The 18,621-nt window shown below is 33.2% G+C and overlaps 1 protein-coding gene and 1 long non-coding RNA gene across 2 annotated transcripts; one reads left to right on the forward strand and one right to left on the reverse strand.

The window, feature by feature from the left end:
• Window positions 1-2,338: 2,338 nt before the first annotated feature.
• On the reverse strand, window positions 2,339-3,020 carry LOC114317250 (uncharacterized). Its single transcript, XR_014350555.1, has 2 exons — window positions 2,895-3,020; window positions 2,339-2,807 (listed from the first exon to the last, which is right to left on the reverse strand). It is a non-coding gene; the product is annotated as an uncharacterized LOC114317250 (long non-coding RNA).
• Window positions 3,021-12,054: 9,034 nt separating this feature from the next.
• On the forward strand, window positions 12,055-13,110 carry LOC114277846 (uncharacterized). The gene is made up of 2 exons (XM_082904773.1): window positions 12,055-12,402; window positions 12,505-13,110. The coding sequence occupies exons 1-2, from the start codon at window positions 12,055-12,057 to the stop codon at window positions 13,108-13,110; spliced, it is 954 nt and encodes a 317-aa protein (XP_082760899.1).
• Window positions 13,111-18,621: the final 5,511 nt, after the last annotated feature.

The following is an 18,621-nucleotide window of genomic DNA, read 5'->3' on the forward strand; positions in this document are numbered from 1 at the left end:
ACAATAATCCACATGGCATAATCAGTGACTTGTAGGTATTGGGTCATCTTATCCTTCCAATGACTATAGTTGTTTCCGTCAAACAATGGTGGCCTATTTGTGGCTTGTCCTTCAGCTAAGGTTCACATGGATCGAAATTCCTAGATGGTTAAATCTAAAACAAGAGTCTAGGCTTTGATACCAATTGTTACCCAAAAGATAACCTAAGAGAGGGGATGAATTAGGTTTTTATAATTAAAATTAATAATACCATAATAAAAATTATGACTAGCACAATAGATAAATATAATTAATGAAATAAAAATAATTAAAACAAGTCTTAACAACTATGTTAGTTAATGATTTTAGCACAGTAAAAATGTGAAATATAGTTATGGCAATTTAAAATAAAATAAAGAGATAAGGGAGAGAGAGACAAACAAATTTATAGTGGTTCGGTTTTAACTCGGCCTACATTCACTCCTCAAGCTTCACTTGAGATTTTTCACTATACTTTAGCTTCACAGGGTGCTAGAAACCTTTTCACAGATGGAGCAATTCTCCACGAATTTTACATTGACTTTCTAAGTCAAGAACACTGAGTGTATTACAGTCTTACAAGGTTGAAAAGAAAGTGTTTTTGCTTTCACAGAAAGCTATAAGAATTATCTCTCAAAGATAGATATAAAAATAAAGCTCTGATTTTTCTGTAAACCTTACACAGAAAATATGGGCTTAAAGCTTTACGGCTCAGTGTATAATTTCTGAGAATAAATGTCAGTGATTATAGATCAAAGAATATTTTCAGGTTTTTGTAACTTGTTTACATTAGAGGCTTTGATATATATAATGAAAATTATAGCCGTTTATAGTCGTTGTAGTCATTTGAATTTATAGTCGTTTATGGCCGTTGTACTTCAATCATTACCAATTTGAATATCTTCCAGTCCATCATTACAAATTTGAATATCTTTCACTTGAACCTTTTGAACTGCTGTTGTGTTGAGTTGTTTGAACGTCTGTTTTGGGCTGTTTGAGCTCCTGATTTAATCAAGTATTAAATACATTCTAATAACATTTAGGATAAAGGTTTATATGAGAAATAATGGGACAAAATAAATTTTGATTTTATTAAAATATAAAATCATCAAAATAAATATTGATTCTATTTTTCTCTTTTAAATAAATCATCAAAATAAATGTTGATTCTATTTTTTTCTTCTAAATAAATTAAAACATAATTAAATAAATCATTAAAATAAATAAGTCTAACACTTTTCATGAAAAGGACGATTCAAATTTTTTTTTTTTTGGGGTTAATTTATAAACATTGTTTGAACTAAATAAATAAATAAATAAATAAATCACTTTATTATATGAACAAGTTGAACTAAATTCACTTTATGATGTAAACACTGATTATTTTTTTTAAAAAAGATTCCTTTTTCTAATCCTTCATAGATAACTGAATCATCGACAGAAAAAGTGGCCCAATCAATGAAACAACAAAACAAACACAACTTTAAACTGAAAAATGTGCCAATTGATCCTCATCAAATTTCGTTGTCTACTTGCGCACGTATACAAAAAAAAATAATATTATATGTATTAATTGATATATTAATTAATGTATTAATAAATAATAATGTGACATATACAAGGAAAATTATTTAATACTCCCGGAATATCACGTGTCTATACTCTAAACCAATTACCAATTAGTTAGTCCCATGTTGCCCTCCATCCCTAACGTAAATCATGAACAAAATCTTATGGAGCACCACGTGTCTATCCAGGAGTATTGAATAATAATCACCCCATATACAATAACTGTGGATCCAAAAATTACAAGGCGCACATTCATAGACCGGACTATGGAAGAAAAATCCAATACAATAGGCACATCGGGGGTTAATGTCCTTGGGTGTTCGAACTGAAGTGAGAAGGTGCGGGTGACCTTTAAAGTTAAAGGTGATCCCATATTTTACATTTGAATACCGATTTAAAGGACGGATGCAATTCATATGAAGAGATTGATCGCGATCGCCACAATGATAGAACCAATATTTTGGGTCTGTCTTCCTCGCAGATTTCACATATATACTCCTCATTGTCATTTGTTTGGTCTTTCACAGGAGACGAGTAGGTTAGGGTGAATGGATGTTCATCGTATCTGTGCCTAACTGTACGTGTTATAAGAACACACCTTTGACATACATTGAAATTGCAAGTCTCACAAAAAAACCCAAACTCAGCCCGAGCATCACATACATTGCAACGAAATCCTGTTGGCCTTAGAGCAAGGGTGTGATTGTGAGCTTCATGTCTGATAGTGCGCGGTAGGGATGCACGCCCAATATCAAGGAAGAACTCGCATTCAGAACAACCGAATTTAAACAAATTGCAATATATGCCGCAACATCCACAAAAATATGGATGAAAATTTGTGGTCAAGCAAAGTATGTGCTGTGGGTGACATGGGTACGTGGTGCAATGTACTGGGTAACTCTGAACAATACTCGTGGAGTAAAAAGTTGCATTGAACACAACGGTAAAATGAGCCCAAGATTCTTTGCGCACACGCATTGCATTTTTCTTCATTCTCTACCTCATTCAAGAGGGGTAAGTTGCTCTCAGAGTGTGACTCCTGGTCGATTTGTTTGTTAGAAAAATATGAAGTGTGTTCATGACTAAAATGTCTAATCTCTGTTGCTTCTTTATACTTCCCCACTACTTTGATGTGATTGACGAATAGAGTTCTTAGATCAACAGATTTATCGGCTGGCAAGGTGATTCGATTTTTAACTTCAATCTCTGCATCGCAATCCCTGAAACCAAAAAAAATGAATAGTTTGTAATCAAAGTAAATCACTAACCCAAAACAAAAAATAAGAGTCAAACAGGAAAATATCAACTTGGATAGCTCAGTATTTGATGTTGCTCTCCTCGAATTAAGCTTGATCTTGTGTTCAGTCTCAACTTTGCAATCCCTGAAACCACATATCCAAGGTTGGAGCGTTATCAAAAGATATAATAATAATAATAATAATCAAATCAAATCAAATCAAATTATTCACAGAAAGTTAAAAGAAAAATGTTGCAAGGCAGAAGGGTCAACGACGTGCCTGGAATGCTACATCTTTGATGCCGCGCAGTTTACATGGACAAAATATGTGCATTTGGAGTCGGAACAATAATAAAGCCAATTTCTTATGTACCATCACTTGTTACAGATTCTGCAGTTGTCGTGTCTATGTGTATATGGAATAGAATAGATGAGGGTGAGAGCGTGAGGGTGGTGATGATCACCAAGTTTAATGGTGCTAGGTAATGAATTAGCACATTTCTGGCTGACCCAGAATCCACAGGTGGTACATAAGTAGGAGGTGCCTCCGTGTTCTTCACCGCAAGCATCACATAAGAACATGGCTGACTTTTCCAAGGGGATCAACCGATGTGGTTGACATTCGAGCTCAATCCTCTGTTGAATATTGGACACCACCGAAGCACACCTTATGTCGACATCGAACTTGCATTGAAAGCAATTGTAAACGAATCGGTCGCAATCTTCTCTACAAACATCGCACGTGCAAGAATAAGGTGGTTTTGAAAGGAGAGTAAGGGGGTGTTCAGGGTGAGCAGGATGATATGTCATTTCCCGGGGTAGTTCTGCACATGATTTGTGCAAGAAAAACTCGCATTTGGTGCAACCATAGGATAGACGTGAGATGGGTTGCCGACACCCGTAGCAATGAACTTTCACACATTCCTCCATGTAGTCTGTCCTTAGGATCAATGGATGGTCATGACTGAAGTGTTCAAGCTCCATCTCCATCTCCATCTCTCCCTCTCTCTCTCTCTCTCTCTTCTTGATGGTAAATCTTGAAAATGTTCAAGGCAAGAACTCGATAACAAGTCGCTAAAGTAAGAAAAGTATTGGTTCTATTAATAATTACAATAAAGCTACCCTTCATGAAGAAGCCTTTCGTGAAAACATCAGAATTTGGGTGAAGCAACTGTTCACAAATATATATTTTTTTTTATTAAAAAAAAAAGGGAAAAGAGAAAACCTGAAACGTAAAGGGGAGAGAATACTCACCCCTCTCTCACCGGGCAAACTACTCTCTCCTCCCACTCCTCTCTTTCTCATCTCACTGCCCCCGGACATTGAGGCCAAGTTTGGCATATACAAAATAATTCATCTTTTTATCTTTTTTCCATTACATCACATCTCTCCTTTTCTGCACATCTTTTCGTAAAAAGATAAAAAGTACACTTATTTAGATCATCCCAAACAACCCCTGAGTGTTCTGTTCTGTTTCTTTCCCTCTCTGCTTTACTTTTCACTTTGACTCTTTTTAAAATTAGTTTGTGGACCCATAAAAAGAAAAAATATTGATTGATTTAGTACATTACCTGATCATATCTTTAACTAATCATAAATTTTCATGTCTACTTATATTTTTCAATCATTCAATATAAAATCATAAATTCGAATCTCTTTACTAATCAAAATACACTTGAAACACCAAGGAATAACTTCTCCATAAAAGTGCTCTCAGGCAATATACCAACAAACTTCCTGAAGGTTTTCTTTCATGAAAGCTTCTTCGTCAAGCAAAGCATTATTGAATTCCCTTCAAGTGCTCTTTGAATATGTAAAACAAAAATGATCGATGAAACACTTACTTTTAAAATCATTATATACTTGATAAGTTTAAAATTTTGATTTATTAAATATTTTAGTTTAATGTTAATGTCACATCATTAGAAATTATTTAGAAGTGATAAATAAAGGGATGCAACATTGTTAATGTAACATTGTTAAATTGGATTTACCTTTAAATCAAGTGAGTTTATTTACTGTTGTTCATAACTTTAAAAAAATTATACCATATACAAATTATGATATTTTCAAATTTGATCACTTTTTCTCATAATTAAGTTGTTGCAACACTATATTTGATAACTTAAGAGAGAGGGAAAAAAAAAAGAGAGAGAAAATAAATGATTATGTAAGTTATGAGAGAAATAAAAAATTTTGCGATTTTTCTTCCTCTTTTTTGAATAAGTAAGAGAGAAATGAAAAAAAAAAACATATGATTTCTCTCTTATCTTATTTGGTGAAGTTATATAAAAGAAATAAGATTATATAATATTATATTACCAAATTAGCCTTTTATAGGTGTTAGTCTTTTTATTTCTTCTATATCTAAAAGGTAATTTTTGTATTATAATAAAATAGTATGGACACTCGGTCCAACAATTCAAATCCAAATTTTTTTTGTTTAAAAATCTTGGCGCGAAATTATTATGCCCATAAGGGAATACTTCTACACAATGACTAAACTACTCCCATATTATGTTCAATTTTTCTATGTTGGTTGTTGGTTTCAGCAATCATCTGTAGATACTTGTTGGTCAAATTTCTTATTTGTTTCAACAGATCATTGTTGGTAAAAAATTAAACAGATAAGAAAAAAATTTGGAAAGATAAAAAGTGAACATATAAATTTTGGACGGATAAAAATTAGTACAAGAATTTCACACATATAGAATTGAATGGATAGAAATTTTACAAAAATAGAATTTTAACAAATAAGGGGAAAAAATTAAACAGATAGAGCAAAAAAATTGAACAGATAGTTAGAAAATTTGATCAAATAGGCAAAAAAAAGTCAATAGATAAAAAAAAGTCAACACATAAATTAAGAGGTAAAATTAAGAATAAAATGTCTTCCCAAAACAACAAAAGAATTTCTCATCAAACTATTTCACAAATGTTGAATCTCTCACCAACAAAAAATATTCTTTAGACCAAATGTTTTATACATTCCATAAATTGAATTTATCACTAATTTTCTTAAATAGTATTTAGTTGGTTTTATTTCTTTCCTAATCTCTTCACTTCTAGAGAGATTCAAAATAGGAGTAAGACAGAATGGGTTTGTCTCCCTTTCTTCCCATTTCATTCCATTTCTCTTTTCTTTACTGACAACTGATATTTATGCACCAAGAGAAATACATTTATTTTCTTTTATTTCCAAATCACACAATCCAAACGGATTGTCATCTTTGGCCCCCCAAAAAAAAAAGGTTGTAAGTTATAACCAAACCACCATAATATAACCAAAAATCACTTTAATCCTAACTAAAATAACAATGGTCCTTTTGGGAAGTGGGTTATAATCTACTTCCCAGAATATAACTCACTTCTCCTCTCACATAAAAGTTGCTTATAAGTAACTTTTAACAAAAAAACTGATTATAACCATCTTCTCAAAATATTCCAATCAAAATAGATCATAACTAATATCACAATGGATAATAACAAATTGAGCCTGACAATCATAATTAGTCATAACTGCACACCACTTAACTTATAATCATAAGCACAAACAAGATATATAGTACGAAAAAAGATTTTATATTATAAAATTTTTCATATTTTTTAATCACTAGATATGAGGCAATGTCACTCACTGATATTAACAAATACACTTGGAACTCATTACTTTTGTGTCTAGTGAGTAAGATAAGGGGTGCAATTGGGGTTCAGACATGTTGAAGGATTGCTCTAGACAATTTCCAAAAGGTCAAATTTTGTGCCTTGCAGACAATTTCTAAATATTTGTAATTGTTCCTTAGTAAAATCTCTTACAACTCCCACTACCCACACCATGAAGGAACAAAAATGTTCATGAGATTCAATGGTGTGCTTGATTTAAAAGGTACCATTCTCATTTCATATATTTTTGTCCTAGTTAAATATAAATTTTGGTGAACACAAAGTCATAATTATTGGCTAAAATTCTTGCATATCAATAGCAATTCAATGGTTCAAATCTTTCATGTTCAAGTGAAACTTACTCTTCATATATTTATTAAAATACAACAAAAGTGGAATAATTTTATGAATAAAGATTTATTTTAAAATATTTTAATATTTCTTTTTTGTGGTGCATTGCACATGCTAATTACTAGATCATATGAACATTAGGATCCATTTGACTTCAATCATAATTTGGGCTTGTTCATGACTACGAAAATGACCATTCAAATTATTTTGTCAATTTATAAACATTGTTTGAACTACATTTTAAAAATATATAAATAAACAAAAATCAATTTATTAGTTGAACAAGTTGAACTAAATTCACGTTCTTATGTAACCACTCATTATTTTCAGGAAAAAAAAAAAAAAATCATTTTACCTATCCTTCATGGATAATTGGGTCATCAACAGAAAAGGTGGCCCAATCAATAAAGAGCAAAACAAACACAACTTTAAATTGAAAATGTGCCAATGGATCTTCGTCAAGTTTTATTGTCTACTTATTCACATACAAAAAATGTGGATCCGAAAATCACAAGGTGCACATTCATATGCTAATATGCTATACTAAGATCTTTGAAAGATTCACCACAATAGCCGCATAGGGAGTTGTTAATGTCCTTGGGTCTTCGAACTGAAGTGAGAAGGTGAGGGTGATCTTTAATGTTAAAGGTGATCCCATATTTTACATTCGAATACCGATCAAAAGGACAGATGCAATTCATATGAAGGGATTGATCGCAATCGCCACAATTATAGAACCAAAATTTAGGGTCTATGCCTTCCTCGCGGAGTTCACATACATACTCCCCATTGCTATGGGTATGTTTGGTAACCATTTTATTTTCAGTTTACAGTTTATATTTACAAAAATTTAAAAAATTGTGATAAAAACTCGTTTGGTAAAAAAATTGATTTATAATTCGGCTTCCCAGTTTATAAATCTTACCCAAAAAACGGAAATAGAAAAAACCTGTTTTGGCTAATTTAATAAACTGGTACTGTAGCGGATACAGTAACTTAATTGTTGGCATCTTGATCCTGGTTCAAATCTCCGCAGCACCAACGTTAATATATCATCTTCCTCCACCTCATTCATTTATTTTGTCCAACGGTAATATCTCATCTTCCTCCACCTCATTTACGTTCACTTGAACTTCACAGATCAGGTTTGTCTCTCTCCCCTCTCTTCTCTCTCTCTTCTCTCTCTGTCTCCCCTCTCTTCTCTGTGTTCACCGACCTTGCTCTCTGTGTTCACCGAGCTTCGATTTTTGTTTTCTTTTCTAAAACATTATGTTGCAAACATGCAGATCTTTGTAGATCTGTCAACAAATTGATCTCAGGTCTGTTTCTTCTCTCTCTCTTGCTATGGTTTGTAGGTTAATAGATCTGTCATGAAATCGATTAATGACGAGACAAAGGGTATGTTTGTTTGTTGACAGATCGATTTCATGTGCACTTAGGTCTCTTTCTTCTCTCTCACTTCGATTGAAGCTTCGATTTCATGGTAGCTTTGGGATTTCAGCTGCCATCAAATTGATGGCAGCTGAGATCAATTTGATGGCAGCTTCGATGGCAACAAAATGATCTCAGATTTTTGTAGAGCTACCATGGTGGTTTTTTTTTTTTTTTTTTTTTTCTGAAACGAGAAATTTATTTTGCAGATTTTTTGCAAAATCTCCGAACCATATCGATCTCACTCTCAGGCCAGTTTCTCTTTCATGGTTGGTTGTAGATCTGTGCTACATTTCGTAGATCTGTACTATAATTTGTTCTGCAATTTTTTTCCCGAACTAGAAATATGTTCTGCAGAAATCTTTTTTTTTTTGTTGGTTGTAGATCTGTGCTACAAATCTTTTTTTTTTTTTTTTCTGAACTAGAAATCTATTCTGCTTTGGGAAAACCTAATCTGTAGGACCTTGGAAGGAGCCCTGATTAACCTGTGCCATATACATGAAATCAGATTGTTGTCAAGACTTGAGCATCAGAACTGAAAATATATTTCTAGAGTTCTCAAAATTAAAAACCCCATTTTCCTTATATAATATGTGGATATGGATTATTGGCAAATATGGATTTTGCTTTGCTTTGTCACAAAGTGGTTTGTTCTGTGGGCAAGAAATTCAAATTTATGAAACCATTGGTAATTTATACCAAATCAATGTCCTTGATGCTTTGCCCTAGGAGAAAGAAGACCATTATGGTGACTACGACGATGAAGATGACAACTCAATGAAGTATAAAATTGGTGATCCTGGGGGAATTATTGATGATAAAATGGACTCCGGTCTCTTTGAATAGAGTTCCAAGCCATAAGAACACAAACAAGTAAACTATGGTGAAAACAGGGAATGAAGTTGAAGCAGAGAAGGATGTAATATGAAATTTTAAAAAAGGAGTTACCACTACTGCCAGCTTCAAGGTCCAAGAAGTGGCATTTATCAGTTGACAGTAGCATCAATGATCGATCTTGGTTCTTCCTCTTCTTTAACTGCAGCGTATGTCATTACACAAAGATCCATTCAATACAGGTTGCCCAATTCCCTGGACGTACGTGTACCCATGCACACATGCACTGATACAATCTAGTATCTAAGTTCAGATCTTAATTTTTTTTTTTTTTTGAAATGAGAGTTTAGATCTTGAGCTTTGCATCATCCCTATGATGAGCTTTGAAATCATGAGCTTTGAAATGAGAGTTTAGATCTTGAGCTTTGAAATGAGACTACGCTAGGTTAAGCCAACCTACAGCAATCATGAGCTTTGCATCATCCCTATCGCCCATCCTAGACTTTGTTTATGTTGTTGTAATCAGGATTAGGCCTTTCAAAACTTTATGCTTCTTAACAATCATATGCCCATATGTATGATATCCGAAATTCATATGTGATTCAAGATCACATCCAGATTAATTTAATTATAATTAAAATCAAAGTTAATAAGGTTGCCTCTACATTCTCACAGCTGTCTGTAAAGTGTCTCAAAAGAAAAGCCATAAGGATTCCCATAGTAGATATTTCGGTTATTTAAATCTAAAGAGAATAATAATATACATTAGAACACATATACAAAGCCAAACCCCAATAGAAGAAAATGGAAGGAACCAATAAGAAAACTGATGCTCGAAAAAGTCACTTCTTTTTCCCAGAAAAGGATATACATCAACTATGCAGCAAGCAACCTAGTGACTTCTAATAACCCTGCATTTTTGTGAAATTATGAATAATTAAGAATTATATTAACAATATTTAGTTCAATTGATGGAGAGTAAAATGTAGAATTGTCAGATATCTTGCCTGCCCAGTCGGGAGAGCTCAGGCTCTGCAAGTAGCATATCTTGCAATAGTATTGAATTCAATTCCTTTTCCCCAGAACTACAAAGGCAGAAAGAAAAGGTTTCTATTTGAATCACTCACACAAATTAAAATTACTAATGCAACAGTAAGTCGAATAGCATATCCTCCGTTAGTTACAAGAAAGCAGGGAACATAAGACAATATGGAGAATTATAAAGCAACGAAAAAGAAAATTACCACAATAATTTTCTTAGGCCACTCTTTGGTATTTGAGTCAGCCAAAGTAACATTTGATATTAAGAATGCTGCAGCAATTAGTTGGCATGTGCCTTCTGAATCACTTTTTTCTTTGGCTTGAAGGTTGCAAATCAATCCTAAATATAATGGAGATAATTAGTCTTGGTTTCAAAGCAGAAACTAGTGCATTTATTAGCTTGTTTGCAAACTTCAAAAAGCCTTGTAGGAATCCATTTTCTCCATCTGCCCTATGTTGAATCATATTCTCTATAGTTCCAGTCTTACTACGTTTTATTTATTTATTTATTTATTATTTTTTTATACTGTTCTATTCACATTTTGTTTATCTTTTGTGGATGTAGTAATATTTCTATTGTTTTCTGTTTAATTCTCTCCAGAGACCTGCAGAAATAGGCTACATATGCATGCAAATTTGGTAAATGCTTGCATATATCTTGTTTTGACATTGGCATTTGTTAATATTTTTCGTATGTCTATTCTTCTTCTTCTTTTTTTTTTTTTTGTTGGCCGGGTCGTGATATTCCAATTGTCCATCGTGTAATAAAGGTAATAGCCATTGGAAGAATGTTTTCCTCTCATATGTTATATTGTGATACATGCATGAAAATAACCTTTTATGCATGATGAAAATAAATGTGGTGTCAAAAGAATGCTTATGGGATTGCATGAGCTTGCATCTCTCTGTTTCATATATTTCTTTTTTCATATTTCTTGTTTTCAACATTATGTTGACAACTAATTGAACAGGTTGGCAAAACTGGACGTATGTAGCCAACACGTAGTAGTTGAATGAGGCTTTGTTGAGTTGAGTTGACTCCATTGAGTTCATAAACTAACTTTTTCTCCAAATGGGATGCTCAAAACTTTTCTTCCTTGGGACCAACTACGTTAAAACTAAAAATGGATGTTTGGATTTTTACTTACCTTCCTCAAACTGGACACTTTCTTGAACTTTTTACCAACAAAGTTGTCAGAAATTTTTGTGATTGAAGAAAACAAATCCATAATTCATTTCTCAGTAAATATAATCTTATAGGTCACCATAAATTCTTGACACCTTTCTCTTCAAACACTATTTTCCTTCCAGGCATCTTCAAACTGAGTATATGGTTTTTCTGTGTTCTATTTCCTTGCCTTATAGTAGAACCTGGAAGAATCATTATTGGTGTTCATCTAGCTTGAGAGTTGGATGCATTTATGTTGGTCAAAATTCTGTTTAAGTTTCTGCACATTAGTACTACATGGAATTTCCATGAACATATTCTGAATTTCGGATGGAAATTGTGATTGGCAGGTTCAAAAATAGTTTTCACAAATGCTAGTAAGTGCTATTGTTTGACTTAAGTGCTATTTTTTCACTTAAGTCAAACTTTTAACAGAATGCTACTAATCTAGTAATCTATACATTTATTTGATTTTAAGAGAATGCTATTTTTTGACTTATATGCTAGTAAACTCATATTTTCATTTATTTGACTTATTTGCTAGAAATCTTCGAAATCTGCTATACCAACCCACAGGATATTTAAACTGCTATTTATTCTTCAATGTCTCTTCATTTTATTTGACTTATATTTTTTTGAAATTTGTTTAAACTGCTGTTTATTCTTCAATGTGTCTTCATTTTATTTGACTTATATTTTTTTGAAATTTGTTTATCTATGAATAAATATAAATATTTAGGTAATGGCATCAACAATACATTATGATCTCCCTATTGATGATGATGATGTTGTTGAAGTTGGTAGAGAAAACAGTAGTCCATGGCCTCAGGCAAATGAGGCTCTTTTCGTTACCCTTACGGATGAGGAGGTGAAAACCAAGAAGAGTAAAATAACTGGAACATTCACGAAACAAGCTTGGAATAGGTTGAGAGATCAAATGAACGCGAAAACCCAATACAAGTATAACACAGACCAGCTTCGGAACAAATACAATCAACTACGTATTATGTTCAACAAATTTACATCATTACTGAAGCATACTGGTGTTGGTTGGGATAGCCAGCGACTTACTATCACTGCACCGGATGACGTTTGGGAAGCCCTTTACAAGGCTTAATTAACTTTTTGCATTTTCTTTACTACATTTAATTAGAGAATTCTTCATGTTAACTTCAAATTCATTGATTTGTAGGTTAATACCCATGCAAAGAGGTTTAGGAAGAAAGGGATGGTTTACTACCATGAGTTGTCTCGTATCTTAGGAGACACATCCGCAACTGGTAAACTAGCTTTTCCTTCCACCAAATCACCTTCTGAAAGTAGTGCCAGTTCTGATCCTGAATTTAAGGTAAAGAATGAGGAGTTAGATGCATTGCAAATTGATAGTGATAATGAAAATGGAGATGGCCAAGGCAAGGGCAAGGGCAAGGGCAAGGGCAAAGGCAAGAGCAAAATGGAAGGTAAAAAGAGTAAGAAGAGGAGCTCTTTTCAAGCTAATATTTCTGAAGCACTCAAAGAAATGAGTGAAAATAGCAAGAGGAAGGTGGACCTAATGGAAAAGCGTTTCACAAGTGCTTCAGTTACTAATGTTGGCGATGACAGTGGTTCAATTGAAGGTGGCTCTACTCCATCACGTTCATTACTGAAAGAGTGCATGGCACTATTGCATGGTATGGAGGAAATTCCTGCTGCTGCTTACACCAAAGCTGTGAACAAGCTTGCATCGGATCCCATAATGAGGGAGGTATTTGTTGATATGCCTGCTAGTAGGATGAGGGATTGGGTCCTTAATCTTTGAGAGAATGCAGATTTAGTGTGGTATGTGTTTGTGTTGTTTAATTTATTTGGTAGTTTATTATGGAAACAGACTTATTATGGAAGTTTATATTTGGTACTGTAACTGTTGTACTGTTGGATAATCTTTTGTGCTGTAACAGACTTAGTGTATTCTGTGAACAAGCTTGTATTGTTGGATAACTGATGTATTGTAGTTTTTATTTTATTTTTTTCAGAATAATTTATTATGGAAACAGAGTTAGGTGTATTCTACTGGTGCTTTTAATATTGTACTGCAAAGAGATGGGTAGATGGGTAGATGAGTAGATATCAAATTGAGTAAATGGTATGCAGGCTTTCCATTATTGATACAATATTGTACTGGTATGCAGGCTATTTTTATTATGGTAGTTTATGGTTGGTTAAAGTATTGAATGCTCTTTCTCCTATATAATGTTTGTTAGTAGTATGCTTTTTTTACTGCATTGTCAACATTACATAGGAAGCATTGTCAACATTGTATCACTGCATTCTCAACACTGCATTGCAAGGTATGTATGATCTTCTTCTATATAAAATTCTTATGTCATTGTATTGTCAACATTGTTTTTTCCATTACCTGTTCGATGAAATGTGTCAATGTGTCAATGTGTCTAGATTATTCACTAAATTTTGAAGTCATATGAAACATCACTAGATGTGGGTTTCTGGCATGAATTATTTTGAAGTCATATGAAACATCTGGTCCAATTTTGAAGTCATATGAAACATCACTAGATGTGGATTATTAACATCATTCGCATGTTTTTATAAAAAGTTTTTTTTGCTAATGATAGTTGATTAATGAGTAGTCCTTAATAACCTCAATATATGTTAAAAAAGCATGTATTAAGATATATAGAACTATATTTAAAATGCATTTAAAATTTAATTATTTGACATTATTTCACTTTCAAGATGGTTCGCAGGATTATCGTGCTAGCAACATCCTTTTATTTTTATGAACATTATGTCATTGTAAGTATAATTACAGGGTACTTCAGTTATGTTTTATTTTCTGATTTTTGTTTTTATTTTTTGATGAACATAAAAAAATATAAATAAAAAAAAATAAAAAAACTATTTTTTTTTAACATTGTGTTTAAATTACGAATTTGAATAGAAATTTTAAAAAGGAAAGGAACAGAGGAATTGGAAAAAAAAAAAAAAAGTTTGGCTTGTCATTTCATTTACATTATTCTCATATTTCCCTTCTTTTTTTTTTAAATATTTATCTAAATCCATGAGGGTCTTTGATAGAGTACCCAGTAGTTTTGTGAACATGATAAATGTTGCCTTCACAGCCAAACAAAGAATACTATAAATAACAGCGTAGTATTAGATGGCTCACCCAATTAACATAGAGATGAGATACCCACTTCATAGATTGAAAAGCAATTTGCAAAAACGATGACTATATGGAGTATGTGTGCATGGGGATGACTAAATTTAATGTTTCTCTTTATTTCGGTCTACAGCATAAATAAAGAAAATGTGGTACAGTCATACAATAAAGAAAGAGACTAGAAACTTTGGCTTTAAAAGTCTCCACTATTTGTTTTGTTATGATTTAAAATAATCTTACCATACGCATGATCGCCAATTCTATGAGACATTTTTTAAAAGGTGTATATCATCTGTTTGATTATAATGTAAATTGATCTTGATTTATTTTTTTATCACTAATACTTGTTGTAATAATAAATTGGAGCCAACATTTGAATTGGACATCACTAGATGTGGGTTATTTTAATTATTTTAAAGTGATATGAAATTAAAATATATGGAGCCAACATTTGAATTGGACCAAACAAAATGGTTACCAAACCGAAAAAAATTCAATGAAAGAAAAAATTATTGTGTGACCATTATTTCATGTATTTTCATTATCACTAATACTTTTGTTTTTAAGGGGTCAGCACTATATCACAGTGATATATATGGAGCCGATGCATGCTCTTGATTTGAGTTTTGACTCAGACAGTGACGATGAAAATATACAATTTCTGGTGTGTGTAGCACTACATGAGTATTGTAATACTTACCTTCAACCTAGACCATGCCGAACGTCCATATTACAAGGACATGACTACGTATTAGAAATATTGAATGGCCATGAAAGAAGGTCCAAGAAAAGTCTCAGAATGGAACCAGATGTATTTATTAATTTGTGCGAGGCACTTAAGGTATATGGTAAACTGGAACACTCACGTTATCTGACTGTCCAAGAGCAAGTTTGTATATTTTTGCTAACAATTGGTCACAACGAACGAAATCGTGTTGTCCAAGAGCGATTCCAACATTCTGGCCAAACCATCTCCAAATACTTCAACCGAGTCTTGAAGGCAGTGTGTAGGCTTGGTAAACAAGTTATAAGGCCTCCAGATTTTGATGAGGTGCCTGCAGAAATTCGACATAATCCACGCTTCTATCCTTTTTTTAAGGTAATCACTAACAGAATATTTGAAATATAAATTTTAGTAAATATCCTGCATTATTAAAGTCATTTGTCAAATAGGATTGTGTTGGAGCAATTGATGGTACCCACATATCTGCAAGGGTGCCAGCATCAGAGCAAATACCATATCGGGGTAAGCATACAGTTACAACGCAAAATGTAATGTGTGTTTGCTCATTTGATATGCGATTTACGTATGTATTGGTCGGTTGGGAGGGCACTGCAAATGATTCAAGAGTGTTCATTGAAACCGTACATGATCCAACAAATTTATTTCCAATGCCACCAACAGGTACGTATTATATGGCATTTTGTTAATTTATAATGAATATTCTTTTGTCAACCCATAATAATAGATACATACATGTTGAACAGATAAATACTATGTTGTCGACTCGGGTTAGACAAATATGCCTGGCTTTTTATCGCCATACCGTGGTGAGAGGTACCATCTAAATGAGTTTCGTAATCAACGTCGACAACCAAGAAACAAGAAGCAAATGTTCAATTACCAACACTCCTCACTGCGCAATGTGATTGAGAGATGCTTCGGTGTCTTGAAGGCTCGTTTTCCAATTTTGAGAGACATGCCTCCGTATTCAACTAAGACGCAGAGATACATCCCCATTGCATGCTGTACAATACACAACTGGATAAGGACACATTCTCAAAATGACACATTGTTCGCTGAATGGGCCAATCTAGATCGTATCGTTGAAGATGATGGGCCTAGTGGAGGTGATAGTAGCAGCTCGACACATGCAGGAAGTAGTTCTCAGCAACCAATTGACTTAGACATTAGTCAACCTCAATTACGTCACATGTCTGATGTAAGGAATCAAATTGCTGGTCAAATTTGGGAATCTCTCGGAAACAATTGAAATATTATTTATGCGTATAATAGATTGTGGAAGATGTTTTTTTTATGGTTTGTGGAAGAATTGAGATGTTATTATTATGGTTTGTAAGTTGTTATGAACATTATGGTTTATTATGGTTATTAAATTTATCTATGGTTGGTATTGTATCAATATGATTATTATGGATAATGTGTATGATCCTATTGTCAAAAAAAATTAAAAAAAAATTAAAAAATTAAAAAAAAATTAAATAAAAAAAAATTAGGCCTTAACAAACATGTTTTTTAGTTTATGTTTTCAAAAATTTTCAAACATTTTGTCCAAACCAAACGAGTTTATTATTTATGTTTTTCAAAAAATAAACAAAAACCAGTTTATAAAATTTTTGTAAATATAAACTGAAAACGTAAACGTTACCAAACGCTATCTTTGAGAGGAGAGGAATAGGTTAGGGTGAATGGATGTTTATCGTATCTGTGACTAACTATACATGTCATCAGAGCACATCTTTGACATACATTGAAATTGCAAGTCTCCACTACAAGAAAATACATTTTTGGCGACCATTTTTGGCTACCAAAAATAATTTAGTCGCCAAAAGTTACAGAATTGGCTACCAAAAATAATATTAGTCGGCAAAAGTCAACTTTTTAGCTACTAATTTTTTTTAGTAGGGGAATGTTGATTATTGGCGACTAAAAAAAATTTAGTAGCTAAAAATATTACAATTGGCGACTAAAAAAATTTTTAGTAACTAAACATATCACAATTGGCGACTAAAAGAAATTTTAGTAGTCGTAGAGGTACCTTTAGCTACTAAATTGTTTGGTAGCTGAATGAAAATAAAAATTTATTTTTGATATTTGGCGACCAAAATTTTGATCGCCAAAAATATATTTTTAGCGACAAAATTCCTTGTTAGTCGCTGTAGACCTACTTTTGGCTACTAAATTGTTTGGTAGCCGAATGAAAATAAAAAATTTAATTTTTAATCTTTGGCGAAGAAATTTTTAGTTGCCAAAAATATATTTTCAGTGACAAAATTCCTTTTAGTCGCTGTAAACCTACTTTTGGCTACTAAATCATTTGGTAGCCGAATGAAAACAAATAATTACTTTTATCTTTGGCGACCAAATCATATTTTAGTCGCCAAAGATGATACATATATGTATATATATTTTGTACCAAACCAAACCCTAATAATCAGCACCTCTCCCTCCCTCTCTCTCTCTCTCTCTCTCTCTCTCTCTCTATTTTCAGCTTTGCTCCTCTCCCCTCCCTCTATCACTGCCACTCTTCCTCGCCTTCACCAGAAACTGGAGCACCTCCTCCTCCTCCGCCATCGCCATCGTCATCGTGAGTACCGCCTCTTTTCACGCCGCCTCCTCCTCCGCCGATCTTCATAGATCCACCGCCACCGCCACGAGATCCAGAGGCTTCATCGCTGAGATGAACTCTGCTCCATTGATGCTCCGTCTCGCGTATGCTTCTCTCTCTCTCTCTCTCTCTCTTCCATGTGGGTTTTTGTTTCTTCTTGTTCTGTTTTCTAGGCAACTAAGCTGAGGGTTGCTTAGGGTTTATTTCATGAGCTGGGTTGTCTCCTTCACTTGCATTTTTGGTGATTGCTTTGATGGTAGGGTTTGAAATTGGGAATCTTTTTGTCCTGTTTCCCTTCTATGTTGATTTTGGACTAATTTGGGTCCCTTTTTTTTTTTTTTTTTGACATATGGTCTGAATCTTAGCTGAACTATCTTTTAGATCATAGTGATTTTGTGTAATTTTGGTTTGATTTTATGTTTCTGTGATTTTCATTTGCTCATTGTCATTTTAAATATTTCTCTGGTTTAGTTTAGTTTAGTATAATTGCTCAGTGGAATGCCATTAGTATTGTTCTTGATCAGGGTATTTGCTTCATGTGATTGGTGGGTCATATTCTACTATCTCGTTTCGTCAGTGATTTGTTGATCTATCACATTTCTAATTTCTGATTTGTCCAAGCTTATGTATATTTTCTAAATACCAGTTGTTTGTCATAGGTAAATGATTTGTGAATTGTTTGTGTGACATCTTCATCTGATATGTCTTGCAGGAGATCTCTGCCCCAGTTGTCGACTCAAACGATACAGTCACTGGTCACATTATTTCCACGATCATTGGTGGCAAAAATGGAGAACCC

The sequence above is a fragment of the Camellia sinensis genome, chromosome 14 (assembly GCF_055761805.1).
Source record: "Camellia sinensis isolate YWXY chromosome 14, ASM5576180v1, whole genome shotgun sequence".
In the NCBI taxonomy this organism is placed as follows: Eukaryota; Viridiplantae; Streptophyta; class Magnoliopsida; order Ericales; family Theaceae; genus Camellia; species Camellia sinensis.